At 52.8% G+C, this 27,432-nt stretch overlaps 1 protein-coding gene across 1 annotated transcript; it reads left to right on the forward strand.

Moving 5' to 3' along the window:
• Positions 1–10,456: 10,456 nt before the first annotated feature.
• LOC100897237 (polypyrimidine tract-binding protein 1) lies at positions 10,457–26,624 on the forward strand. Its single transcript, XM_018642089.1, has 10 exons — positions 10,457–10,503; positions 23,279–23,365; positions 23,520–23,842; positions 24,114–24,483; positions 24,601–24,652; positions 24,769–25,178; positions 25,614–25,647; positions 25,774–25,866; positions 26,025–26,241; positions 26,405–26,624. Exons 1-10 carry the CDS (start codon positions 10,495–10,497, stop codon positions 26,616–26,618), a joined length of 1,809 nt encoding a protein of 602 aa, XP_018497605.1. The 5' UTR covers positions 10,457–10,494; the 3' UTR covers positions 26,619–26,624.
• Positions 26,625–27,432: the final 808 nt, after the last annotated feature.

A 27,432-nucleotide genomic window follows, 5' to 3' on the forward strand; every position in this document is an offset into this window, starting at 1 on the left:
AAATTCCAAGGTTCGCCATGAGATCGAGCCTGAAGTTCTCGAAGTGACAGCTTCCGCTTCATCGATTCTCTCGCTCGTTCCTTATTTCGAAACTCTATTTAGATGTTGTCGATCGTTAAAATCATCCCTGGGAGGGGGGGAAGGAAACGCAATCCCTCCATATATGGAAGAAATAGGGAACTCAAGATGGGAGAACTTCTTTGTCACTCCGCAGTCGGACCGGCTCGAAAGGCTCAGTCGGCCTTGAAAGACGACGGCGAGTGCCAAGATTGGGGCAATCTTCCGGGAACCTCGATCCAGTGCCCCACCGACTCGTGCTAGTGGGAGCGCGACTTCCCCGCGCTCTATGAAGGCTCCCCTCTTGCGCGAGGAGCATTTCCTGGAATGCTCCGCGCCGAATACCTCAAGGACCCTGTTCGCGTGTTTAAGGGACTTGATCAGCATCACTTTTTTATCGTGCCAGAGCCATTTCTTCTGTGGTTGCGAGGTTCATCGACTTTGCCTCGGCGGCTCAGTCAGTCTCTTCATTTTCTGATGGAATCTCATGAACTGACAGAGATTTCGCAGGATCGTGTCACTCGTCACTCCAACTGTGACACGATCCTTCCCGGTCCTGCAACGCCAACGACGGATTGAAGTCTGGATGTGCACCCCCTCGGCCTTACGGAAGCGAAGATCCGTCCGATAGCCTCAGGTCGATCCAGTCGTGCGGATTTTCTGTTCGATCGAGTCCTGGGTGCAATGAGCTCGATGGCGCATTTCGTTGCACAATCGAATTCGGAAAAGTTCTGACAGAGATTAGGAAGAGCTCGTCCGGGAGAGCTCGTCCGGGAAAGCCCGACTCGGATGTCGTCCTCTGCGACGAGCCCAGTGTCTACAGAAATTAATTTTGGAGCAATGACTCATCCGGACGTTCGCATGAGAGCCGAGCCGCGAGAGTACTCTCATCAGTTCGCTTTAGGGAAAGAAGGAATGTAAAAAGAAGTCACTCGCTATTGTTGTTGACATCGGTTAGCGTTCTCTGCGGGCACTGCGTTGGCGGTGCTGCTGGTAGAGGAAACCAGATGGCGGCAGCCTCTCTTCAATCCAGACTGGCCTTGGGAAAAGTCTGTTGCCCCCAGTCGACGCCGGCGTGCCATGGTGCTTTCTCTGCTGGTTCACCGCAGCCGGCATCAAGCGTTCTCTCATGCCAACAACATCTTCGTCGACGACGACATCGGCAGCCACAGCGATCCGTCGTTCTACGTATGCGCTGTTTGCTTACTTGTTTGCTTCAGTGCTTTACGAAAAAAGCGATTTACCAGCGACATCTGCAGCCGATTTCGATCTGAGCTTGACTTTTCGGATCGTTCGCCGCGATTTGTCGAGAACCCAACGCCTAAAAATTCATAGAATCGAGGGAATCGTCAGATTCCCAGAGAAGTTGAGACAAGCCAATGCCAGTGAACAGGGGCTCTGAATTCGTGAATCGTTCCAGTTTCCAAAAGCTTGAGATTGGTCGGAGATTTCGCTATTTCCGAGCGGCTCCGAATGGCTTCGGTACGGAACGCTGAACGCGGCCATGCGCAAAGCGGAATCAACGACCACCGGCGAAAGAAGATGCTGAGAAACTGAACTTCAATGCAGACAGCGAGTCAGCCGAGAACGCCAAATGTTCCCAACGTCGGCATCAAGGAACACGAGAAAATTCGGGGGCCCTCCGAAGAGTGTAGCGACAAGGAAGAGAAATATCTATAAGCCCGTTTATTCCGATTGGCTCCCGATGCTTTAGCGAGAGCTCAGGCGATGGATGCTCTTGACACTTGAGCCGGAGTTCAGCCGTCAATGTCCACGAAGTCATTCACACACCCAGAGCGCGCTGGGGAAGCGTGTTCTGTACGTGTCTGCAATGCTTACAATCGTGACTGACCATACTTTCGCAAATGCTCTCATTTCTCGCGGGGATTTCGCAAGAAACGTGCAAGCAAGTTCCTGTCCCACGTGGCGACTACTGGCTTGACGTTTGTTGTTCCCAGCCTCGAACGATCTCCGTACGCTCAACCGTGCCAGCTCGACGTGCCGAATGGCTGTGCATGGAGTAATTGGGAAACCCCTCAATATCGACTTGGCGTGGATTCATCGCGATCGAAGGTTTCGACTCACATTAGCCTATCCAGGAAAATAAACGAAGCCTTTCCTCCCCCGACCTGGAAAGTGGTACACGATCCTTCTGAAACTGGAATTCTGTTTCCTTCCGTCCCCCATTTCGGTACGCAGGGACTTCTTCGGGGTACAAAGCCAATAAACTGACAGCGACGATCCAAACTTAATGGAGACGCCCACCGTTCGTCTTTCGCGAGAGTTGCGGCGAAAATCTAAAGGAACAAGAGAAGAGATGGACTAGAGAAAGGGTCACCAAAACTGTTTTCAAGTGACAGCCAGCTGGCTCATCGCTGGACCGATGGTGGCTGCTACCGAGGCAAACTGCGATGATGGTCAGTGGCGTCGCGACGCCACTTCGACTGTATGGTCGGTCTTCGATGGCTGAAGTCGCTGACGTAACGGCGCGAGGAATGCGGCAAGTGAGTGAAAAGGGCTATGACCAACGGAGACATCGACCGCGTACATACACACTTATGAACTTCCAAATACATTGAAGGATCGCCGGTGGATGTCGTGTCGTCGTCGGAGCTTCCGGGGTGAATGTCAGAGAATCCGCTTGGCATTCAATCGAGGAATCGTCGCGCCAGTATCTCCCCCGACCGCTTATGCAATACAATCCTGCCGGTGTCAACAAAGTTAAATCGGTCTATCAGAGATAAGCAAGGCGTCAAAAACACCTCTCCGACCCCCCGGCGATCGTCCATTAGAATTTCAGCTGGGCAATCAGGAGAATGGGGCTCTTGGAAGATTTTGAACTCGAGAAATGAGCGAGCGATCCCCGCCGGAGCTCCGATGAGACGACGCGACCACGTGGTCTTCGGTCGCTGCGGCGGAGAAAAATATATACAGCGAATTTTCTCCCGTCGCCGTGCTTGTTGTTCCGCTTCTCCGACTGACTTTTGATGGTACCTCAGAGCTGACGGATGACTTGTATTTGTCAGAAGTTGCCTCGCGGTCTCACGAAGTTCAGCCCTCTGGCAGATCGACTCTGTCGAGAATCATCACGTCGCTTGGAAACGATTCTTTTTTGTTTCGCTCGTGTTCTTAGGAGTCGCAGAACAGCTCCTTCTTTTCAAACTGCGGACTTTCTCTGTTTCTCGTGTGATGCAGTGGCGTACCCAGGAGAAATCACGATGAAGAATCGATACCGTTGTTCTCCTCGCGAATAGGATTGGGCTACCATGCAGATCGCCGTGGGAATTCTCTCCGAGTAGGCCACTGGCTCGCTGGTTTCCGGCCTAGGGTCTTGGCTCATGGCTCATTCCCGAACCCGTTCGTCTCAATCTCCAGATATCCGCAATACGGACCGGGATGTCCCACCATCGAGACTCGCTTCTCCGGGGCAGTATTGGCTATATGTAGACGTTTACCTGTCGAGACAGAATTGTCGTCGGCGACGAGCTCGATCGTTTCGCTATATGACTTTTTCCGCTTCGAGGATCACGTCCATTGTGGGGAAATGAGGACGAATGTGCGAAAGACTGGGACACGAGAGAATCCTTGTCGCCTGGCGAAAGTACCATCCGCGAAATTCTAGTCTGTCTGCGCTCTCTGAATGAATCTCTCTTCGCTGTTGCGCACATTTCTATCTTCCATCTCGATTCAACGCAAGGAGTCGAAGTCCGGAGATACCGCGTCACATAAGGCCCATTGACCGGCAGGCGTGGAAACGGGTATTTCGAAAACCGTATTTTCCTCGCTTAGAGATTCTATCTTCGGCTCGGGGAAGGGTCCGGAATCCCGTACAATGCTGAGGTGGCTCATCTGAGAAACGTGCGTGGTCGTTGTCTATAGCCTGAGGCTTCCGTGTGCTGGCCAAGGAATAACCCGCCTGTGGCGAGCCTCAAAAATCTGAGTTTTCTTGCCGACCTCGGATAGGTAATCGACAGGCCGAGCGCCCGACGGCCTAATGTGCTTTTGATGAGGGACTTGGCCGATATCGAGAGTACACGCTTTTTCGTTCATGAAACCCCTGTTTAATAGTAAGGATGATCCAACTCTGCCGTGATGAGAAGGAGGAACGAGGTCGTATGAATACTTGAGCCGATATCGCGAAGCGTTCGCAAAAAGAGAGGAACAGTCGGGCGAAGGACAGCTCCCAATGATTGGATGCGTACTGTCGGGAACTTCGTTTCGAGGAGAGGAATCGGGAATAGGTACACATGACAGATCCCGAAGCTTGAAAATGTCTCGTGGAATTTTTTCCTGAAGAGTGATGAGAATCAGTTCCGTCATCGATAGCGTCGAGATGGAGGTGGTTGGAGCACCGGGTGCTGCGTTGCCAGACGAAGTTCACTTGTCAATCAATCCGCGGTTAGTCCGTCAGCGATTCGCCAGAATTCGAATCTGCGTCCTTCGTTGACCTCGATTTCCTCCATAGGTCTTGGGTTTAGGCTCAGCCGACCTATGAAAATGGTGGAATAGAGGGCGGTTATCCTGTTTGAAGCTTCATATCGACATATTCCCGCTGTTGTTGTTGATGTTTTGGTTCGCGTTCGGGAGCTAAGCTGTCTCTCTGTTAGAACAAATCATCAAGATGGAAATGAATCTATCGACTGAGCGCTAATCCCCTGCTAGAGAAACAGCAGCACCGTATTAGGCGTTGCGTCAGTCAATTAGATTAGGCTGCCATGGGCTCTCTTCACAGGCGCATTGTTTCGTAGGAAGTGTGGCACAATTGAGCGAGGTCCGAATCTGATAATTGGGCTCCAGGGGCTCTACAAAACGAGTAGAGAACCAGATTCGATCCCCTGATATATCAGCTATAAAATGACTGACACGAAAATTCGATCTGTTGGAAAAGTCGACAACTGGTTTAAACCTGATACCGCGGTGACGAACGATGACAAGCGGTGTCTGTGGCTCTCGGATCGAAGCCTACCACTCAGTCAGTCAGCGAGTCCAACTTTCGGAATGGAATCTAATAAGCGGTCGATTGGCATATTTGCTGTAGATAACAGAATTTTTCCCCCATCTCTCCTCGAGTCTGATTGTTAGTTGATTTCTACTCGCCTCCGATCGTGTTCTCACAAATGCTCTCGTGAGCGAGACTTCGAAGCCGTCATGGCGGCGGACCATGCCGAGCTCTTTCACTCGTCTACGGAGGGTTTCTGAGCTTTTGCTGGGTCGAGAATTCAGTCCCGGACCTCGAGCATAGATCGAGATTCATCCGGATCAGTATCAATGTGTCGCAGATAGACGGTGAGGGAGAAATTCAGCCCCGGAGGTGGAGTTCTCTTTATTCTGAGTGCATTAAAGGGATGCGCTTTGTTTGCTTACCTGGAGTGGAGAAGCGGAGGATTTGTAGAGCAGGGCGCAGGGTGTGGGGTGATGAGTGGGGAAACGAAGCGGTTAGCGTAGCGGACGGTCTCCCAACTGGCGAGCCGGCCCATGATTGTGTGTACTCCTCTGGGCTCTGATTGCCTCCAACGTTCGGCTTTTACTTCCGGCTTTATTACTGTGTGTCAATGGCAGGGTCTTCAAATATTTATTCTCGTACATTTCGTCGAGTACGAACGGCCGAGCTCTGGCAAGACTCATGAGTCATGAGCATCGAGAAAATTCCTGCGAGATTTTCAGCTCCGAAATGGATTATCTCGAGGTTCATGGTCTCATGACCGAGCAGCGCATCACGGAACTTTTGTAACAACTCCCGACGATTCTCCATGCTCGAGATCGAGCGCAATTTTCCGAAGTTTCGGAGATACGCGCTCGACTCGGCGGTCCGCGTAAAGCCTCTACAGGCTGGGAGAGTGCATCCTGTGGATATGTAGGTATATAAAAAAAACCAACGAGCTCTAACCCTACCTGGCATGGACCTCCGGCTAAGGAGATCACCCGAGCGCAGGCCGGGTTAAGTGTAGCCGTTGTGGTAGCTCACTGAGTAATGACTGTTTTGCTGCACCGTATAAAAAGTTGGAGCCACCCAGTTTGCTCCCAAATCTCCAGGGGTGGTATTTGCCGGTGACAGTTTGCTCCGTATTTTCTCCCGATGAGTGCGGTCGTCGAGCGGGCAGCTCCAAGCCTTTCATCTGCACTCCGCAGGTACACTCACTGCCGGTGAAAATTAATATGATCCAGCGGCTACACATTAGATAAGCCGCAATTATGCAGCCGGAAAGAATAAATGGAGATTGGCACGTTTTGCCGTGCGTGACGCTTAAGATGCGCCTCCGGATGAGCATTCACCTCCGAAGCGTTTTTGTACGGCGGAATCTCTCTCCCGGGGGAATATGGACTGATGATTATATTCTCTGCAGCTTCCCTCTCGTTGCATGAATCCGGCCATCCAACGATTTTTCGATTCGATAATGGATGAGCACGACTCGACATGAGTCTCGTTTCTCTGATCTGCTGAGGTTTGTTTACTTGAGTCGCTATGACACAAGCTCTGTTGATCAAGTGCAATGAATTCGCGATATCTGCCAAAGTTCATTCTCAGACGATTGAATGTTGCGACCCATGCGACTTCATGTGTCTAAGTGACGTGATACCTCGACTCGCTTCTCCGCAGATGAATGGGTTTCGTTGTCTCCCGTCGCTGCTCTGCTTCGCCAACTGCTCGACATGTTTGGCTACCTGGTAGCTGTTTCGAATGACGTTGTTCTTTCGATTGTCCACGAATCCAGATTCCGACCGCGCTCATTACCAATACTCGACCGAGGAACTGAACCCCCGTCTCCGAAGTGGACAGGAGAATCGGCAAGAAGTCGACAGCGCCTCCTGATTAAACAACTCAGAAACTTCGAACAACTCATATTGTTCTTGCCTGTCCGTAGGTTTCCGCTGATTAGGCGCGGAACATAGAGCTTATTATCCGGTTTTTGACACCGAATCACTACCCAGCCAGCGGAGCGTGGACGCAACAGGTGACGGAGTCGTTCGTGCGAGCCGCACCGGTACAGATCATTCATCTACTTGTTGTTGCATTCGAAATCCGAAACATAAGCTGTGCGAGGAAACTACGCAAAGCCGCTGCGTCTTCTCGCGCTGTCATTTACAGAGGGATGTGGTGAGCGAACAGGAGACCGAATCAGCAACAGGGTCTCGATCGACCCATCGATCGATATCCCGCCCGGCCCTCGACACGATTGGGGGCATTGGACGATGGAAACTGAGAGCGGAAGATTGAGTCCAAGAGAGTGCGGGGGCTCTGGAGCGGGCAGACCGACGCCGAAATGACTTCGTCGTAGAGAGCGGGAGCGAGGCTTGTTTAGCTGTTGCTGCTCGTGGCTTTGTGGTTGTTCGTCTCGCTCTTGGCTGATGATTGGCTCTTGGCAAACTGATTACCCACCGCGCGGCCCTCTGTGTGCAAATGCCTCTCCATCGGAAAGACCCCCGAACGAACAAGGCGATGCCCTGAGAGGGTTCCACGAGAGAAAGAGAGAGTCTCTCGTCAGAGAGGCCAAGATTCGAGTCCTTCTCTTTGGCGTTTCCACGCCCTGACGAAATTGACCTTTTTCCCTATCGGCGACAGTCGTGAACTTGGTCCATCATCGTCCGTTATCGTCGTACCCTCTGCCCCAAATACGATCGACGACAGTTAGCTTGGATCATGCGTTCCGTGAATAAATGATGAAGTCCCACCAAAGCCACGAGGTTTAGGGCCATGATAAATGAAGTTCGCGGAGTCATATGATCCGCGTCCTCGGGGCGTCTGCCTCGAAACTTCCGAATCGCTCGGTACCTTCACCGATGGCCGGAACGATGATCAGCCGAAATATTATGCTGGAATGATTCCTGGTTCGAATTCGTCACCGGCGTAGCTTCCGCTATTCCCTGGTGCAATCTCGGTTTGTTGCCTCCGAGTGAGGTCACCGCGAAAAAAAACACTCGTCTCGACTGCGTGTGGAGGAACTCGCGGGAAGTGGAAACTAGACGCTCAATCGGGACGGGATGCGATCAGTCGGAATTCAAATTCGAGTCGTTAACGCGGTCGAGCGAATGAACTTGAACGACTGGAGGACGGAGTCTTGCAGGGTCCTGGCGCGTTGCTTCTTCCTTGACTGAGTAGGTCTATCAGTGATTCTGAGTAGAAGCACGAAGCACCGAACCTAGTTTGTCCGTCGCCGTTGCCGCCTCGTGCTGCGTCGTCGCCTCAGCTCCGGAGTCATCAGCGAGGAATATGCAAATGGCTCGTCGACGAATATATTCCTCGATCGGTATATGATAGTCCGTTTTCTAAACTTTGATGCATTTGGGTTCTCTGCGGCCCGCGGCTACTTTCTCTGTCGAATATGGAAAAATCGCAGGAAAAAACGCTCCTTCCTGGCGCTTCCGATGCCCGAGTCAAGATCCCTCGTCATCACTCCTAGAGGATCGAGCGCAGGATTAAACACGTCGAGAAATTCGGAAAATCGTGAACGAGAGTACGAGGAGCAGACGAAAGTAAACGTTTCGTGATGCTGTTACCGGAACGGAAAAGTTCGCGCTGAGATGACAGGAAAAGTTGCTGTTTGCAAGGGGAACATAGAGCGACGAAAAAAAACACGGAAATTCCGCCGTCGACGCGCGTCACTCAGGAAGCGCGAATCGGGAACTCGAGAGACTTTCCGACCGGTGGGACCCACGCCGCGCCGGGGGGCGCTCGCAGTGCGTCGAGCTCGGGTCCAGATCTTTGTTTGAGCAGCGAGATATTTTTTTATGAGATTCGTAGTTAGAGAGTGTCGACAGACGGACAGAGGGACGAGCTAACGAGGAGAAAGACGGAAAGAGAGACGAGCAGAGCGGGGGAAGCGATCTGCGCAATGGAAGGGGCGCCGAGTAATTCGATTTATGTATACGAAATGCAGAGCGAGCATAAGTCGCTCTGTTTAGGCCACGGTTTGTATAAACCGGCCGAAAGAAAACGATGAGATCGCTTGATAGCTACCCAACTCGACAGGCATCACCAGATTCCTTTCGAGCCTGTGTTTATCTTCGAGCCGAGCCCAAAAACGGATTTGATTTACATTACTGAGATTTCTTGTGGGTGGCGTGTAGAACGAAGGGTCGATCGGGCGAGATGTTGCTCGGTGTCCGAACCTGAATCTTCCGGTAACCGAGAAGACTCGGCGCGGGGTCTGGCGCGCGATACGGTGAACTTCCGATCGCCGATCCGGTAGCTCTATTGAGACTGAAGAAATCGAGCAGAAACTCGCGTCGGGCTCTTCTGAGTCCCAGCCGAATCACCGAGAACATCCCCGATCGATGGGGTTCGTCTCCGGATCGGGCAATCGGATACGGCCGAACTCGACTGTGAGGTTGGGTTCGTGATTCAACGAGGTGCGATGGGAGACTGTTCGCCGCAGCGGAGATCGAACGAGAAGCAACAAGTGTACCGTTCTGCGACAAGTTGTCGGCCGCATTGTCGAAGGCGCCCGTCGGAGTCTTATCCCTGTCGTTCGTCCGTCCACCCGCCGAATTTCCCGTCCGCGCGCTTACCATCCCCGCGGTCGGTTTGCCCGCCGTTGGGCCAGCGTTTTACCCGCAAGTCATTCGACCAACAGGCCGGCCGGGCGGACGCACAGCCAGCCAGCTAGTCAGCCTTCAAGTCGACTCGGGTCGAAGTGCGGCTTCTGTTCAAGTCGGCGCTCATGCCGCGCATCGTCAGATCGGCGGCCGAGGTGCTCCGCTCTGGGTGAGGGTAAACGACTGAATCGTCCTGTGCTCTGGCGGCTTCGTTCGGGTGGCGGGCGGGCGGGCTGACTGGCGAAAGGGCTATTTAGCGGCGGGATCGGCGGGCGAACGGCTCCGAGCTGTTTGCCTGACTCTTGCCTGCCGGCGGCCGCCGCCGCTGTCGCTGTTGGGATCGCGAGCAGGCGGGCAGGCGGGCGGCATTTCACTCTGGCCTCTGCTCCGTTCACCGCCGCTAGCTCGCGGTCTGTCTGCTAAAACTGGCCGCCGCCGTCTCTGTTCTGCTGCTGTCCAGTCTTACTACTATTCATCAGTGAAGACTGATTTCTGTTCTTTCGATCGGCACCCGTTCGGATTGTTATGTGACGCGCTGTCTATCATCATCCACACGAGCAGCAACAAGCAGTCGTCCGTCGGTAACCGAATCCTGTGAACGATTCCTTCGTAATCCTGACGTCCTCGTCTTCAACGACGTCCGATCCGTGATCACCGCTATTTCAGTCACCGTCGGTTGTTGTTGTAGTCGCTGCTGCTACAGCTCGACGATTTGGGAAAAAAAACTTTTCTGTGAAAACGTTCAAACAAGTGCTTCCTTCGACCACTACTTGGACTACATCACGGCTGTCATTCTACCCCCCTATCAACACTAGTACAACTTCATCTACTGTTGTGACTTCTGTCCGCTTCTATCGGGACTAATCGAGAGCTCATCGTTTCGAGCGCGACAGAAAAAAAATCATGACTCTGGTGAGTACGCATCCGAAACGATCTTCGTCCACCGTGGTCTCTGGTCACGGAATCGGAAACCTGCGCAGACACTTGTTGAGTCTGTTATCGATTGATCGAATGAAAAGAAAAACCCTTGAGCTCATGGGGAGCGAAGAGAAATATCTTGAAACCGTTGGCGAACTCGCCAGAAGAGCGGTGAAGTTCCGATGGAATTCAGAACTTCTGAGTGAGTGAATGACGAAGGTGATCCGCGAGGACCTTCGCCGCCGATTTTATCTCGTTAGCGAATCGTGTTCCATTGATCGATTGGTCGCTCGGTAACTCGGAGTGTACGCTCATCGTGAGTCGATTAGGTTGACTCGATCTGCACAATTCTTGCGAGATTAGCCTTTCCGCCGTATTTATTAGTCGTCATAACAACAACCTGTGGATTGAACAGAGGGTTCGCCTACGGTGGTGGTGCTGCTGCTGTATGTTGCTTTCGCCCGCTCGCCTGTTCGCTCACTGCTTCGTTCGCTTGTCTGCCTGCCTGCCTGCCAGCCCGGTTGTTGGCTTGCTTCGGACGGTTCGCTTGGTTGGCTGGTGCTGGTCGGTCGGTCGGTCCATCCGTCGTTCGGTCCGTACATCCGTCCGTCGGCCGGTGCGTGTGACTCTTGCTACTCTTTCCACCGGATTTGTTTCTTCTTCGGCGCGTCGTTGTGAAGGGGCACGTTACGTTGCCGATACGTCTATCGTGGTCATCATGGATTTTTCATTTTTTCTTCCCCTGCTTCTTCTCTCCTCTCGGCTTCTGCCGCCGCTGGTTCGCTTGACGTTTGCCGCGTTCCGGCCGGCCGATGGCTGCTTGGCCGGGCAAGTCTGCGATCGAGAGAATCGATGGAGGAACTTCATGCGAAATTCAACGACGGGCTACATGACGACGACAATCGGGCACGGGGTTCCTTGATTTCCCTTCGACGAGTGGATTCTTTGCAGTAGTGTTACTCTGTAGTTTGGGTCTCGGAATTTATTCAACGGGTCATTCCGGAAAGAACGGCGGTGAATCTCTTCTCGGTGCCGCTGTCACCGGTTCCGATGCCTCGATTTTGTGGGTGGAGATCTTCGTAATTGCTATTGTTGACTCCTCCGTCGACGAGAGAAATTTTTGTTTTTCGTAGGGAAGTCTCTGGGAGACCTCGAGGTCATCCACTATCGAGCCGGACATCGCGTCCACGTTCCTCGCAATCATCCCACGTTCCTCGCAGTAATCCTTGATGATTGGAGCGCAGGCTGGGAGAAATGCCCCCCGCGAATCGCACAGACTTGAACTTCTCCTCATCCCGGCAAGCTAGAGACTTCACAGGACAGTTCGCGAAGCAGAGATTCGGTGGGGAACGCGTCCCGGGAGAAACTCGGTACCTGAATGTGGCACGGAGTCGGACCTCGGCTCGTTGATTGACAATAATTGATATTCGAGCGGGGAAAGCTCGACGCGTCCAGTCAGATTACTCGCTCGTTTGCTGTCAGCGGAAATGGGAGAAATAGTTGAAAAGTCAAGTTATTGAATGAACTCCTGACCGTGGGGCCTATATTGAGATGGAAATCCACCGCGAAGCTAGCTTCGTAACGCGCGAATGGAGAGCGTTTTCTATCTCCCCGTGTACGGCATGCTTTGCAGCGCTGGATTGCTGCGCGGAAGGAAAAGGGAAGAAAGCTAGCGACTATTTAGTATGAGGGGGGCCGGGCAGAAGAAAAAAATCAACAATAGAATTCAGACGGCCGGGAGAAGTGCTCGTCTGTTTTTTCGACTGTCGGCCGGCTTCTGTTCTGTCTGTTTAAGAATTCGTTTTCTCCTTAGAACCCTAGGAATCTGAGCAGAACGCTGAACGAGAAGATGAAGCCGCACCACCAGGGGCAGCTGGCTGAATTGTATGAGAATAGAGAATTCTGAGCTGAGCCGAAAGACGGCGGCGGTGGGACCGAAAGCAAACCACAACAGTTCTCATCGAGTTTGAGGGTCGACTCGTACGAGCGAAGTTCGGCTGCGTTTCTGTTGAGACAATTGTCCTCTCGAAACTTCTGGGCAAAATAGTTCGAATGCAGATGCAATTTGTTTGAAATTCCCACTCACCGGGAGTTTGCCGTCCGGAGCGTCGAGTCCTCATGATGAGAGATCTGGACGTGTTTTCGAAGTGATGTCCTCAAGCGCCCCGACGAAGCATCGGGGAGGCTAGAATCTCACAAAGCAATCTCGGCGTTCTCCCTGTGCGGCATCGGATGGGGTCCGAACGCCAGGGGTGAACACCAGAAATAATTGCCTCGAGGTTTCGCTGTTCTTTGTCCGCTTGCACTTTTGCGGTGCTTCTGACCGAACAGCTCAGTGGATATCGACCGCGCTTCCATCCTGTTGCTGTATTTCTCCTTTGGCGCTCATCGCCGTCGTCTTCGCATTTACAAGGCTCGCCTCCTGACCGTTAGACTAGCAAGCCACACCCTTCTCCCTAGGCCTGCCCTTTACGCCATGGGGGATCTCCCCTCCCCCTACTCCCCTATCGCCCCGACCCCTGAGGTTCCGACCGGGTATCCCGCGGTATGTTTTGGTCTCCAGGCTCTGAGCGACGAATATTGGAGCTCAACAGCAATCTTGCGCTAACAAGACAGGAGACGCCTTGCCCAGTTTTGAGACTATTGCAGAGACTCTCCCACTCAGTCGCCTCCGCTGGCTGACAGAGTATTGCTTTGCGGGGAGCTTGTTGCTCCGGCGAACTCTCGCGCGGCGCATTGGAGAGCGCAATGCCGATCCGGGTATTTGTTTGCTCGTTCGTTCGTTCGTTTCTCTTGAGTAAAAGGGAGTTGGTGGAGGGCAGGGAAAACGCGGGGTCGTCGGAGATCGGACTTCACTCGAGTACTATCGGCGCCGTCGATCCCGCTGGCACAGATGCGCTCGGGAAGTGGGAGGATGAATGAAGCGGCGAACGATAGTGAATATCCCGAGTCTGCTCAGTGTCCACTCACGCTCGACGTTGGAGAGTTTCGCCAGGATGAGGGAACGAATCCTCACTCACTCAGATGCATCCTCTGGCGTGAGCTTCCTGTCGTGTTCGAAACAGCTCCGAAAGACCATTGACGGGCCTTTTCCATCGTCGTCGCCGATCGACGTTTATGAGTGAAAGCCACTCCACTTGATCAATCGGAAGCGACGGGCTCTTTTCGATCGTTAACTAGCGGCTACAGACGATGATCAGAAAATCTCGAGACGGAAGGAGAGGGATGATCAATGATTCGCAGCGAGCATTTTCCGGAAGCGACCGTACACAGACCTGATTTCTGGCCTACGAACGAACGTACCTATCAACGCCCCGGACTCACCGGGCTTGACCTTCCGGAATGGGTTACGTCACGTCGCTGTCACCTCCTTGCGAACTGTTCACGCATCCGACTGGGGTCTTGTGGAAATAAAACTTTATTGTTCTAACCTTTGCGACGCGACGGCGGAAGAAACAACAACGACGGCGTCAGTTGTCGCGCGGGTCGCCGATCGGCGTTCACCCTAACGATGATCGTCGCCTCAGTATAATTCAAGGCGAATGAAACGAAGCGTCGAACGGGCATACTCGTTCTGACGGAGACCGGAGGCGAAGCGAACGAGACAATTCTAGTCGACCCCGGGTTCGAATCCGAGGCTGGATAAGCCTCGAGGCAGATGGATAGGTGGAGGGGTGGATAGATAGACGAATGATGATTTGCCGGATAGACAGACAGAAAGACGCACGAAAAGACGGATGAAGCGACGGATTATCCGTGCCCTGGATGCTGCAGTTCCGGCGGCGGTCGCCGTTAACATTTGAGCCCCGCCCAGCTCGATGTGTGAATAGTTTACGCTCAGGCTGAGGAAGCGTCGAGTGAGCAGCGATCCAGTACGGCTCGGGTGGAAGAGGTAGACAAAGCGAGTAGAAGTCCCAGGGCCCACTCTTAATGAATTCTGTTATCAATCTACACGAATAAAGGGAAAGACGAAGAGGTCGAGTCCAGGAACACTGCCGCAGCCGGCTCCCTCGCCCCCGTGGTACGGAGCCCCTTCGCGTCGGCCATCCCTCCCCTTGCGTCGCCCCCCCTCTACCCCCTTAGGTAGTTTCGCCAGGAAGTCGGGAGGAGTACGAGCAATGTGGAATAACTGCTTACGAGTAGCCCTTAGACCTCACTCATCAGTCGTCGTGGGCCCCGGCTCGATCCCATAACCAACGAAGCAACCGAGCACCCACCCACCCGCGCAGCTCATATGCCAGCAATCATTCATGCATGCATGCGCCGAAAACAATGGACACTCGAGATAATTGCGCGTCCCATGTTGACGTCCACCCGAGACATTTCCTTTAATTTCCGTTTTCGAGTTCTCCTGCACGATCTCCGTAAATCACCAACTCCTATCGCCCTGGTGGCGCGAGCGACGCGGTGCCGTAAAGTGCTAATTCATTCGGGTGCTGAGTCCGGAGCGTTTTGTTGCCCGTTCGTTTCCCGATCGATTCTCCCTGGGGATAGAACGAGTAATAGGAACCCGAAGCTCAAACGCACGGCTCCTTCGCGCTTCGAAATGGGTGCTTCAGTGGAGGATTTTCAAACGAAACCTCTCTGGTTTCGGCTCGGCGCGTTCCTCAGGCGAGAAAACGCACCCGCGCTGCACGGTCTCTTGCTGATCGAAGTTCTTCGGCCGAGTTGTTTCGAGCTCCGCTCTCGTCTTTATTGGACAGATCGGTACGTGCTAATGTAGGAGAACGGCAAACATGCACGCGTAGATCACCGGATCGCTTGGCTCTCCGATGGCCTGCTATTAAGTGGAAGACGATGCTTGTAGTGGTGGCGGCAGCAGCAGCAGCAGCAGCAGCAATATAATAATGAATACACTCGGATCGATAGCCGATACCACACGACGCCGCACCCCCAGGTACGGGGGAGTCTTAGCTCCGGCTAATAGTGTCCGCTGGCTCGCGACGTCGCCGCTGCACAGAAGACGACGAAGGAGAACACTGACTGAATGGAATCCTACGACCCTCCTCGGGTCGTTCCACAGACATTCCCCGCTGGGCTCCTCATTCCTTCTCTTTTCGGTCGCTGTATCATTACAGTCCATGACTTTCTTATGACAGTCTTCTTTGTTGCGTTCATCGTTCCGCCTGTGCGGGTGAAGAATCGCCGTAAAATCGGCGAAGAGCTGAACGTTCACTTCAAGCCCTCAGCATCAGGTGGGGGGGACGGAGCCGGGCTGGGGAAAACAACCGTGTTCCGGGAGTGCTGTCGAGTTCGGAAAAGATCAGAAACGAAAATCTGCTCATTCCCCTCGCGCATCATGAATACGAGGAATTTCTCTGAATATTATTCCACGAAAGCGAATATCGTCGGATAAACGCGTAGTTGACCTGCTCGTGAACTCCTGATCGTGTTTACATGCTTGTACTGGCAGGAGGTCTGCTCGTCGTAGTACTACTCCTTTCAACGCTCCGAGGAATCGTCGTAGCGGTGCTAATGGAGCCGATGCGGTGGCCGTAACAACAGCAGCAGCCAGCAGGAGTGCCAGTGGGTGAATGGTTGGTGTTGTTGACCGGAAACGTTGCCGTCGGGATTCGCCGTCAAACATTATCAGCCGTCGGTTATGGCGGCAACCGACGGCGTCCGATTAGTTGAAATGGAGCGGGCGAATGTTTTTCACTCGCTTTCACAAATATTCCCACTCGGTGGATTACTATTCTCCGCTCTATACAATCAATGTAATTACGAGGGAAGGAATTCCATGATAAGGAGATTCCGAATTGTACTTGTGCTTTTATTTTTGCTAGGAGGAAGTTTTGCGCACCGGTTTCCCGGCTCATTCGTGCCCCCGGATTCTGGGAATATAAATCCCGAAGAGATAAAAAAATCCTCCTCGTCCGGATTAAATATCCCCAGAAGCCTCCGACCGCCGGTCGGGACCTCGGTACAGTTCGGAGATGAATGGCCGGATATACCCCGTTCGATTCCGGCTCCAGTTCAGAGAGCGGATTTAGTTGTGAATCAGACGGAATCGGCTCTGGATTTGCGGCTGCTTGCGCGCTACTTGTGGCGCGTCCGTTCTCACCGCCGCCGCCCGTTCCGTGATTCGGCTACTCCACGTGGCCGTATCGGATGGCGCGCTGAACTTCAGTAGTTTTCGATGTTGCTGCTGCCACTGTGGCCGCCGCTGCCAACGCCGTCGCCATCGTTTATCAGTTGAGCAACATCGAGCTGAAGACGTCACGGCTGCTTCACTCGGCTTTCCAGACGAAGGATGAACCCCAAGAAAGATTCTCGAAGTTTAAAAACTCAAGTTCGCATTGTGTGATAGCCTTCGTTCTTGCGCAACAGCTGCGCGCATGAAGCTGAAGTCCAATGACGCTTTTCCGAGGTCCTCCCGCTCTTCCAACTTCCGAAACCAAGCGTGCTGGGGCATCGAGAGGCGTGTTTCTCCCGAGTTTCGCCTAGAGTCGCGCTCCTGAGCTCATGAGGTCCGTTTTCGGGCGTTCACACGACCGAAACGACCGAGAAGATCGGCTGCGTTTTCTGACGTAGTTTCGGCGCCGCTGCTCGTTTGTTGAAAAAATAAGAACAATGAAGTGAGCGAGAAGAGATCAGCAATTCAAATGGTTCCACCCCAAATCGCTGTCGTGGAGGAGCGGCGATGACCGTCGGGTGGAGCGCGAGCAAATCTGTGTGAGAATCGACTGATTCAACAAACAGAGCGATGCTCTTCCACGGCTTCTGTTTTTCCCGCGCTTGTGGTTACGGCACTCCGATGTTCCCTCCCCTCAGATACCTCCAAGCTCGCTGGGCGGTGGAAAAGTCCGAACGTGCCTCGTGCCACAGCCCTGTGCCGAATTCCTCCGATGTCCCTCTAACCGAGTTCTCCGTGAAATCGCTTAGACGTCCTCGGATGCTCTGGACTCTGAGCGCGGCACAGAGACAACAAAAACCAGCGAAGGAATCGAGAAAATATCCGGAAAAAAACGACGATGACGATCTCGGGTAAATTCGAGGCTTCCTTCGTTTCCCTGCCTCGCATCGAACAAATCGATCATTCCACGATGGATCTGACGTTCGAATGATTTGACTATACATCGCGGCAGGAACCTAACGTATTGCCGTGGTCGGATCGTCGCTGCTCCGATTGAAGGCTCCTAGACAACACTGCCTTGATGGTGATCCCCGTCAGATGATTATCTCGTTTTTCTGTCGTTGTTGACGCTATTGTCGTCGCCGTCGAAGTCGTCGTTGTTCAGAACAACGTGTCCGTCAAACCATCGGCTCGTCCGATAGAGGATGTGAAAACGAAGAAAAGAAGAAAGAACAGTCGCCGCTCTGTTGCGAGCACAACTCGTTGCCCACAACTGCGCACTCGCCGTGCTGGACGCGGTTCGAGGCATGGACGGCGCTTCGTCCGTCGCGTCGCTTGGCGGACGCACCGTCGATGTTTGCTTCGGAGCAGAGGCAGGAGAACTCGGGGCATCAACCCATTGCCGTCCGAGCGGCTAGCGCATGTGTGAACGATGTTGCCTACGGTGATGACGGCCAGCGTTAGCGGCAGCAGTAGCCGATGCACCGATGCCGGTGGCGACGCTGCTGGTTCTCAGACCCGGCGACCCGGCCTCGCTTCCTCTATGACGAACGCTTCCAGCCGGCTCCGTACTCGGTGATTCATTCACCGATCCGGTGCGCTTCTCCGAATGCAGAAATTCTCATCGGAGAGCGTCCCACGAGCAGTATGGTGGAAAATATTTTTCGCGGAGACACACTCAATTTTCTCGTCAGAGTCGAGGACGAGGGGGAGTGAACTACATCGTCCGATCAGAAGACGGGGAGCTGTATAAGCTGTTCCGATCAGGGGAGTTCGTGCCAGAACGCGCGCTTATAAGACCAATAATAAGAGGCCATCATCGGCCGATCAATGCATTGCTGATCAGCTGATGGAGGGACATAGGGCGCCCGCGGTCAAATGAGCGACGCGGCCGGGCAGGTATGGGATCCGATAATTCCATGTTTCGGTGGATCACGGTGCTTGGGCTTCGATAGAGAGTAGGAAGTATTTCTCGATTCCGAGTTTTCCATGTTTTTGGGTCTGGTGACTGCATCTATTGCAATGGTGTCCGCCGGACGAGGTTTTGAGGCGATGGGGTCGCCACATCCGAACGTATTCCTCCCCTGCTTCCTCACTTGTTCGCCCGCTTTGGTGGTCTTGCTTAATGAGGCTTTCCGCAGAGAGCTGTCAATTGGGAGGGGCTCTATGAGAAACAGACGGAGCAAGCGCTGCGACGCTTCTCACGCGACACGCAATACGTCAGAACACAATCTTGTTCCCCACAAGCGGAATCGCTACCCAATGCCGCATGTGAGCCGGATCCTGCCCGCAGAACGGGATCCTACCTCTCTCCTCACTGTCCGAGCACTTGTCCTGGTTCAGGTCCACGTAATCTTGAGCTCGAAGTCCATTCTTCTACTCACAATCGTCGATCGTAGGTACTATCTTCTGGATTCCTCGCCTAGGTCGAGAACTTTGCTGACGCGAATGAGAAGCGAGAAGTCATCAGATCAGCAGAAGGAAAGACGAGTCGACTGAAAGCTTGAGAATTCCTGTAGATGCCTCCGCTGGCGCTCCGCGGTCAGAATTGTTTCGGCCCTTGAGCCGTGCTCGAGCTTGACGTCGCGAAGACGTGGACGACTTCTGTCTTCTTACGGATACGAATCGCGCTTCAAAGGTTGCCTATGCAGGAGAGAAATCATTTCGTCGCGACTGGGGTCCACAAATCGTCCAAAGCCCGAGCGAGAAATACCTTAGGATAAGTGAGCGTGGGCGTCGCATGAGGAACCCTTTTTTCGAGTCTGTATTACGGAATCGGATTACCTGGTTAAGATCTTCAGACGCTCTGTGAACGATACGAGAATCGATGGCATCCTTCAATGAGTATCACTTCATTAAATCGAGAGGATCGATCATTTTCACGCCTTCTTGTCTGATGAAACGACGAGAAACTCGACAATTTACAAAAAGTTTCGGTTAGACGTCTCGGAAGTTCATATCGATTGCGTCAGTGACGGCACCTCAACTTCGGAGTTTCCATCCGCCTACCTCTCGACACCGAGAACCCGTAGAGCTGTTGACAGTTGAGCACTGATTTTTATTTCAGCCCGGCCTTGGGCGAGATTCTTTCATGTGTGTTAATTGTCGGTTGCGACTCTGGAATAGGTCGACTGTCGAAGTATTCGACAGTGGCGAGTATTAATTTTACATATGTATAGTTCAGAGGAGTCTTCGGAGAATTCCGGGATTGTTCTATCCAGAAGCGAGCTCTCGTCGAGTGGTAGCTCTGCGTGGGTTGTCTTGTTTGGGACGAGCAAACAGTCGAACGAACGAACTGGAAGGGACCTGGATGCAAAACCCTTTGACAGTGCAGCCGCGTGAATGGATCGAGCCGAGAGATTTTGAGAAGCAGCGCTCATATAAACGTCGAAGTCGCCGTCTGTTTTCGGTTTCTCGCTATTCTTTCGCCTGCGTGCTCCCCTTCCTCGTCGATTGACTGACTGACTGGCTGCCAAGCGACTGTCAAAGTGCACTGACTTCGAAGTGTCCATCCACGCCGTGTCGGCGTACATCGCGGTCCGTCCGGCCGCTGGCGGCAGGCAACGTCGCTCGGTCGCTTTCTCTAGCGCTCGGCGCGACCGGCCTTGAGAACTGGTTCTGGTTCGCTCGCCGTCTGGTTGGCTCAGTCAGTCAGTCAGTCAGACAGTCGCTCGCTGCTCCGAACGACGAACCACGGGACTCACCGACTGACGCTGGTCGACCAAGCTGTTGGCTCTGAAGCGATTGACAAGCGAACGAGGGAACGAGGCTGCCGCTCGGACGACGCATGCGTCCCATGGATGGCACGGCGGGCGTTTTCGATATTCTCAGACGTCAACAGACGGGGGGAAGCTTGAGGCTAACCGGGAGAGCATCCGGATTGACCGGGGCTCGGAGTCGGGCATGCGTCTTGCGGAGGGCGTCGTCGAATCAGTCAGAGAGAAACAGACAAGCGATCCGAGCCGTTCCTCTGAAGGTGGATCACTCGAATGAGACCCGATGGGAGTTCCGACTGAACTCTGGGAGCTTGGGTGTCGTCCGTCAGTGTACTTGCGCGTCGAATGCACCGTCAGAAGTCGTTTTCTCGAGGCCTGCCATGATTCAGTCGCGTATCCGCTTGACAATGACCGCTCGCCCCGGTCGTTGGGCGTGCAAATGATATACTTTCTCGCGGAATAATGACCCACCAACACATCAGCGAAGAGAATGAATATGCAACAGAGTAACTGCTTTTTGAATACTCTACGTTTTGACCACCCAAGCTCTGACCACCACTCTGCCCTTATCCCTTGCGGGAAATCTGCGCCGACATGAAGTAAATTCATCTTATGTCATCGTTTCCGGAGACAATATCGTCCCGACAAACGATCAGACCGAGCGATGGAATTCGGCAAATTCATAGGATTTATTCCTCTTTCGGGAAATTCGAACACCGCGAGCCAACTCTGCTGTCGACGACTCGGACCGCTTCCGATGGACCGTGTTGCTGTGAGACTAGAGCGGAATGGAAATGGAGCTCGGACTCGAGCACCGGGAAAAAATTGTCCGAGTGCGGTCTTGCGGGACTGTTTTGTGCTGCATGGGGGAAAAAAGTAATCGAGAAACGATGCTCTCTAGAACGAGACCCACTCCAGCGTGGAGTTCAGCTCCACGCGGGTGTTTGTGCGTTATATTCTCGATCGATAAGAGACATTAAATCGTTTGCATAATGTTCGGGAGGGAGACTCTCTCTGAAAGTGAGCCAGCTCCCTGCGGCTCGTTCACGAGGGACGACGACGGGCCCTGCGCGGAGGACCCTGTTCGTGGGGGGAATTTCATGGACGAGACCGGTCGAGATAGCCGATGCACAGTTCGCCGTTCCTGGAAGGGGATTCAGCTAGACGCTGCTTTCAAAGGAAACCGTTCGGAGCTCTCTCTTCGAGGCCAGTACGTATCGATCGGAGCGCCATCTTATGAATAAACTCAGGACACTACGTAGGCAAGCGAGACGCACTCTCCGGATGTATTCGAGAGCATTACGAACTCCAGGCGCTTTGTACCTCGACTGATCGATCGATGCCGTGGGCTGCGCGCTGGATGCTTCGGGGACAAATGCAGATGGATTCTCACGAGGAGACACAAACGACGAGTCCAATTGAGAGACCCGTCGATGACTGCCGTCGGCCCACGAGGGTTCACGCCACGTCGAGAACAACCGAACTCGCTTTCTCGGTGGCCTGTGGAGCCTCATCTAGAGAGAGGTATCGATCGTCGGAAGTTCAGGTCTCGTGGACAGGGAGTGAAAAACAACATGCGCCCACATAATGTATACTGGCCGAAATTGTATCATTTGCTAGCCGGGCTCGGCGGCGCGGTTTATACCGAACCGCTTGATATTATTCTGGATCCACTACTCTATCGGCAAAACTTTTCGATCCTCACGGGCTCAGAGGACTGCTTCCCGAAGACGCGTCAGGGAGGGTCGAATGCCTCTTCCTCTCTCTCGTTGCCGATATTCCCGGGAAAAATTAGTCTTCAGAGGGGAGGGCTCCCCCAGATATAGGGCTCCCCCTTCCTCTAAATGACAATCGAGGCTGTGCTGTGCATTCGGGAACTCAAGTTCTCGGTAGATAGTCCACCCGAACACGTGACGGAAAGTTCCTGGTGGAAAGTCAGCGAGCGTTCAAAAGTTTCATCGAAATTCGCGCAAAAAAGTCTAAATTCCAAAGTTGGCCAACGGCTGACATGCGGGCACGGTTCGGACTGCGGTTCACTCAGCTTTTCTACTATTTTCTCGTCGCAAAAAAGAACACAAAAACTACAGTCCGATTATGCGAGACTCGGCCGATGTAGTTTAAGCCAGCGCGAGTTCGGACGCTACTGTCCGTTTGGTGGGAGGCGGTATCCGTCCACTTTCTCCGGGTTGTTGGTTCCTCTGCCGAAGAACGCCATGCGTGTGTACCAAAGCGGCAGTTGATAACGTACGCAACAAGGGCTACGACTCGAGACTTCCAAGGGTGTTGTTGTCGCCTTCCGAGTTGCATAACGGTTCTCATTATGAGTGTGAAGTGGATTGATTCATCCATTCCCTGCTTCATAAGTCCTGCATGCACGATGTAAACGCCGACCGCTCTTCTCACCCGAGCGCGATCGATATTGCTCCCTAACGACATGTCCCGTGGAAAAATCGCCACATGTCTAATGTTGAGCATGTAAAGCTCCCCGTGTGTACGGCACAAGCTCACAAACGTTTCACATGAGCTTGCGTTATTCATCCTCGCTGTTGTCATCTGATGGCGAAGGCTACAATGTTCATGGGACTTCCGGGAGAAAACGGTCAGATCCGAGCCGAGAAAAACTCGCTTTCATTGTCGCGAAGCACGATGCTGGACGGCATATTTCGCCAAGGGTGAAGGTCGCCTCGAAGAACCGGGAGCGTAACTTCAAACTTATCTCATCAAGTCCAGGAACGGCCTTCCGCAGAAGCGTCTCGCGGTTTAATCCTCATCCAAATGAAAATGTTCCCGCAACGTAATATTCAAAACTCAAAATTATTCCGAAATTAGATTAAGTAAGCGTGTGGGTCGAGATTGTCACTGCGGAGACGCATGGAGATATGATTCTGACACCCGAAGGAACACCGCGGAAGCGGAAAATGGGCTCGCTCTCGAATCTCCTGGAACACAAATTTAATTTTTGTTCTTTCCTTTGCAGAGAGGCACGGACGAATTATTAACCGTGAATGGTGGCATGGGTCCTCTAGCCACAGTCACAGACAACAACAACGAGAATGCCAAAAAGGTGAGTCTGGTTTCTCTGAACGATTTCGCCAAATCTGATCATACCGGCCCGCTCCGAGGAGGAACGTTCAAGGATTGCAGTACTGATACCCGCCCCTTCTCCTCGGTCCGCGAAGATCAATCCGCAATATCCGATAACTTTTCTTTATCCGCAGATACGCATGGAGAAAGCCGCTGCTGCCCAAAATAACAACAACCTTGCCACGGCAAACAACAACAACAACACAACAAGCAACAACAATAACAATAGTACGAGTCCCAACAACAACAACAATAACAACAGCAAAAGCAGCACTGCAAACAGTAACAATGCGGCACCGCCAAACAACAATGCGTCGATGACGTCGTCACCGTCAACTTCGCCGTCTCAGACTTCTCGCGTGGTTCATCTGCGGAACGTTCCGAACGATGCGAGCGACTCCGAGATTCTGCAATTGGGAATCCCATTCGGGAAAATCACCAATATTCTCCAACTACGGTGAGTTCAGCGGGAGTCTTTCAGGAGATCGAGTACAGAGCGGAAGTTGCCGGGCCGGAAAGAAGACCTCCGAAATTTCCCTCACTCCGATGGGGGAATTTTTCGTCTAAGGAGGGCTCCTCTTTTGAATACGCTCAAGCGTCGCCATATAGCGCGTCGGTTGTTCTCGATCACCGGTTTCGTCCGATCCGCCTCCACATTGAGAAAGCTGTTGTAGTCATGGTTTCTCCATATCGGCTCCTTAACACTCTCGGACGATTCTTGGTTGCAGGGGCAAGAATCAGGCGTTCCTTGAGATGGAGACCGAGGTTTCCGCTGGACAAATGGTCGAATACTTTGCCAAGACTTCGTCACCTCCACAAATCCGCGGTCGCACGATTTACGTCCAACAGTCGAATCACCGCGAATTGAAAGTCAACGATAATGGGCATGGGATGTTACTCAACTCGACGCAGGTCGCGTTGGCCGCCGCCCAGGCTCTCGTGGGTCTTCAGCAACAGCATGGTTTGTCTCCACGAGCCAGCGGAGACGTAGGCAGTGGGGAAATCAGCCCTACACACAATGGTCAAACCCTAAACACTGTGCTACGCGTGATCATCGAGAATCAGCTCTACCCCATCACCTTGGACGTCCTCAACAGCGTGAGTCGGCGGTTCCGGAACTCGAAATGGGATGGCATCGATAGTAATCGAAGAGGCCCGCCTCGACGTATTTTTTTTATTATTATCACTGATCCGCGTTCTTCTCTCTTTTAACAGCTCTTCAGCCGGATAGGCAAGGTGCTAAAAATCGTTACGTTCAACAAGAACAGTAAGTTGTCAACAAGGGCCACGTCTCATGATTCTGATCACGAGGCGGAGGATGAAGCTAGAAACCTGGAGATCCAGAGAAAAATAATTAAAATGATCTCCCCCCTACCCTTCCAGACACCCTGCAAGCTTTGGTGCAGTACGGGGACGCCCTAGCAGCGCAAGCGGCCAAAATGACTCTGGATGGCCAACACATCTACAATAGCTGCTGCACCTTGAGAATCGAATATTCGAAACTCCAGCAGCTGAATGTGAAATACAACAACGACAAGAGTCGCGACTTCACCAACCCCTCGCTCCCGACCGGTGACCCGACCCTGGATAACTTGGGTCTCGCGAACCCATTGGGTATGCTCCATTCGCCTTTCGCGAATCTCGGATCTCATCTCACAGCTGCTTTCAACCCACCGACGCTCCCACTCGGGGGCTTCGCGCTCCCCGCAGCTCAGGCCCTCGGAGTCGCCAGCCTCAGACTGCCCGGAACGCCGCAGTCATGTGTCCTGCTGGTCTCCAACCTCAATGAACAGGTGATTATCAGGAGCTTTCCTCCTCGAGCTCCATCTATCCGCGCGAAATTCAGTCCATCAGCTGTTCGGTGAAGCTGCTGTCTCACCCTGAATCAAGCGATCGATGAATGAATCGGCGAAGGCTCACGTGAAGGTGGCACCGGTGGTACCTCGGTTGTCGACTTCTGTTCTCCGTCGAGGATCTTTGTCTCAGCGCGGCCGACCTACATTCGATCTCCTCTCACGATTCTTCATGGAGTTCGTTGCTGTTCCTCATCTAAATGGAACTTCTTCTCTTCCTTTCCCGACTCCTCCACCCTTGACAACTTGACCACTCTGATTCATGGCTGCCTCATCCGTCTACCTCATCTCCCGGATTCCTGGCGCTGCTCTGCTGGCTGTTCGTCTGTCATTTGCATCCATACAAATACCACAATCCACAACTGATCGCGACAGACTGTCACACCAGACGCCCTCTTTACGCTTTTCGGTACGTTGTTTGCTTCGGCGCAGTGAAATCCTCTCCTCTCATTCTCTTGGTGCCCTCTTCCCAGCGCTCCTACTCCCCGATCAAAGCTCTTCTGCACCGAACTGAAATCTCACTCGAATTTTTTAGGAGTGTACGGCGACGTGATTCGGGTCAAGATCATGTTCAACAAGAAGGACAGTGCCCTCATTCAGATGGCTGAGCCACAACAGGCACATGTTGGTAAGAACATCCGCTCCGAACTCCGTCACGTATGATCGGAGGTGCAACTCGTACGTGGATGATGGGATGCCCAACGGGCATTCCTGTCGGACCTCCATTAGCCGGAGATCTTCGAGGGCAGGAGAATAAGAACGAAATCGTTTCTTCCATGCTCGCAGCGATGACGCATCTCGACAAAATCAAACTATTCGGGAAACAGCTGCGTGTGACTCCATCCAAACATCATATGGTGCAATTGCCGAAAGAAGGGCAGCCCGACGCCGGCCTCACGAAAGACTATATCAGTAGCCCTCTGCACCGCTTCAAGAAGCCTGGATCAAAGAACTATCAGAACATCTACCCACCTTCGGCCACGCTGCATCTGTCCAACATACCGTGAGTTGCCCCCCTCTCCAGCCCTCCTCGGGATTGCTGAATGACTGTCATCTTCATTTTCAAGCATTCTCTAGGTCTCGATTTCGATATCGGGCAACCGAGTCGACTCCCCTTTCGAAATGTGAAGGTTCTGCTTAGATTGAATGAATTCGCTCAATTGCAGACCGACTTGCGGCGAGGAGAAGATACAGGAATCCTTCGCTGAAGCTGGATGCGCTGCGATAATGGGATTCAAGTTTTTCCCGAAAGATCGGAAAATGGCCCTCCTACAGTTGCCTTCCGTCGAGGACGCCGTCGTTGCCTTGATCAAGATGCACAACTATCAACTCTCAGAGTCGTCCCATCTCCGTGTGTCGTTCTCCAAGTCCACCATTTAAAGCAAGCCCGGCAGCTGAGTCGGTTGCCATCATCAAACGGGACCAAAGCACTGAGTCGGAACGGGGAAAGTTTTGACGAAGTGTCAGTGGACTTAGTTCAAACAGCCATTTCAAAGTGATTCAAGGAGCGATTGCTGAACCGATAGATGGACAACCAACCAACAAACCAAACAAACAAAAAACAAACAAACCAACCAACAAGGGAGTGAACATACAACAAGGATTCGATCCGACAAACATGCGAAAAAGTCCCTCAAGGGGCAACGAGAATGCCCTCAAGCGGCAACGAGAATGCCCTCAAGCAAGACTTTCGATTCCTTTCTCTCTTTCTGTGTCTCAAACAAGATTTCTCATTACTATCCATCCATATATATCCAAGCGTCGACTGCTGATCGATAAACGAACCTACCTACCTACCTACCTATCTACCTAGCTAGCTACATTATAAACATGTTTGAACCTATAATAATCCTTCATTGAGCGTGATCGTACCATCGGATCACAGTACGGCTCTTGTTTGCCCTCATCTGTGTTATATGCGTTTTTCCCTGACTGCGTTGAGCGGATCTATTTATGCAACAGATGCCCGTGTGCAGGTACGACAAGATATGATCAGCCTTGGTCGTTCCGGACCGGGTCCCACCCGAAACGAGCGTTGAGCGATACGCGGATCAGCTGACGATCACGTCCCGCTCTTGTGATTGTTCTTGATTCGGGCTGGCTCCAAAGGAATCTTGGGAGTTTCGGATCCTCGCGAGTTGATTCTCAAGTATCGAGCGTTATCGAAGTGATCTGAACATTTTTCTCCGACGCC

This window comes from Galendromus occidentalis, unplaced genomic scaffold (assembly GCF_000255335.2).
Source record: "Galendromus occidentalis unplaced genomic scaffold, Mocc_1.1 scf7180000076522, whole genome shotgun sequence".
NCBI lineage: Eukaryota > Metazoa > Arthropoda > Arachnida > Mesostigmata > Phytoseiidae > Galendromus > Galendromus occidentalis.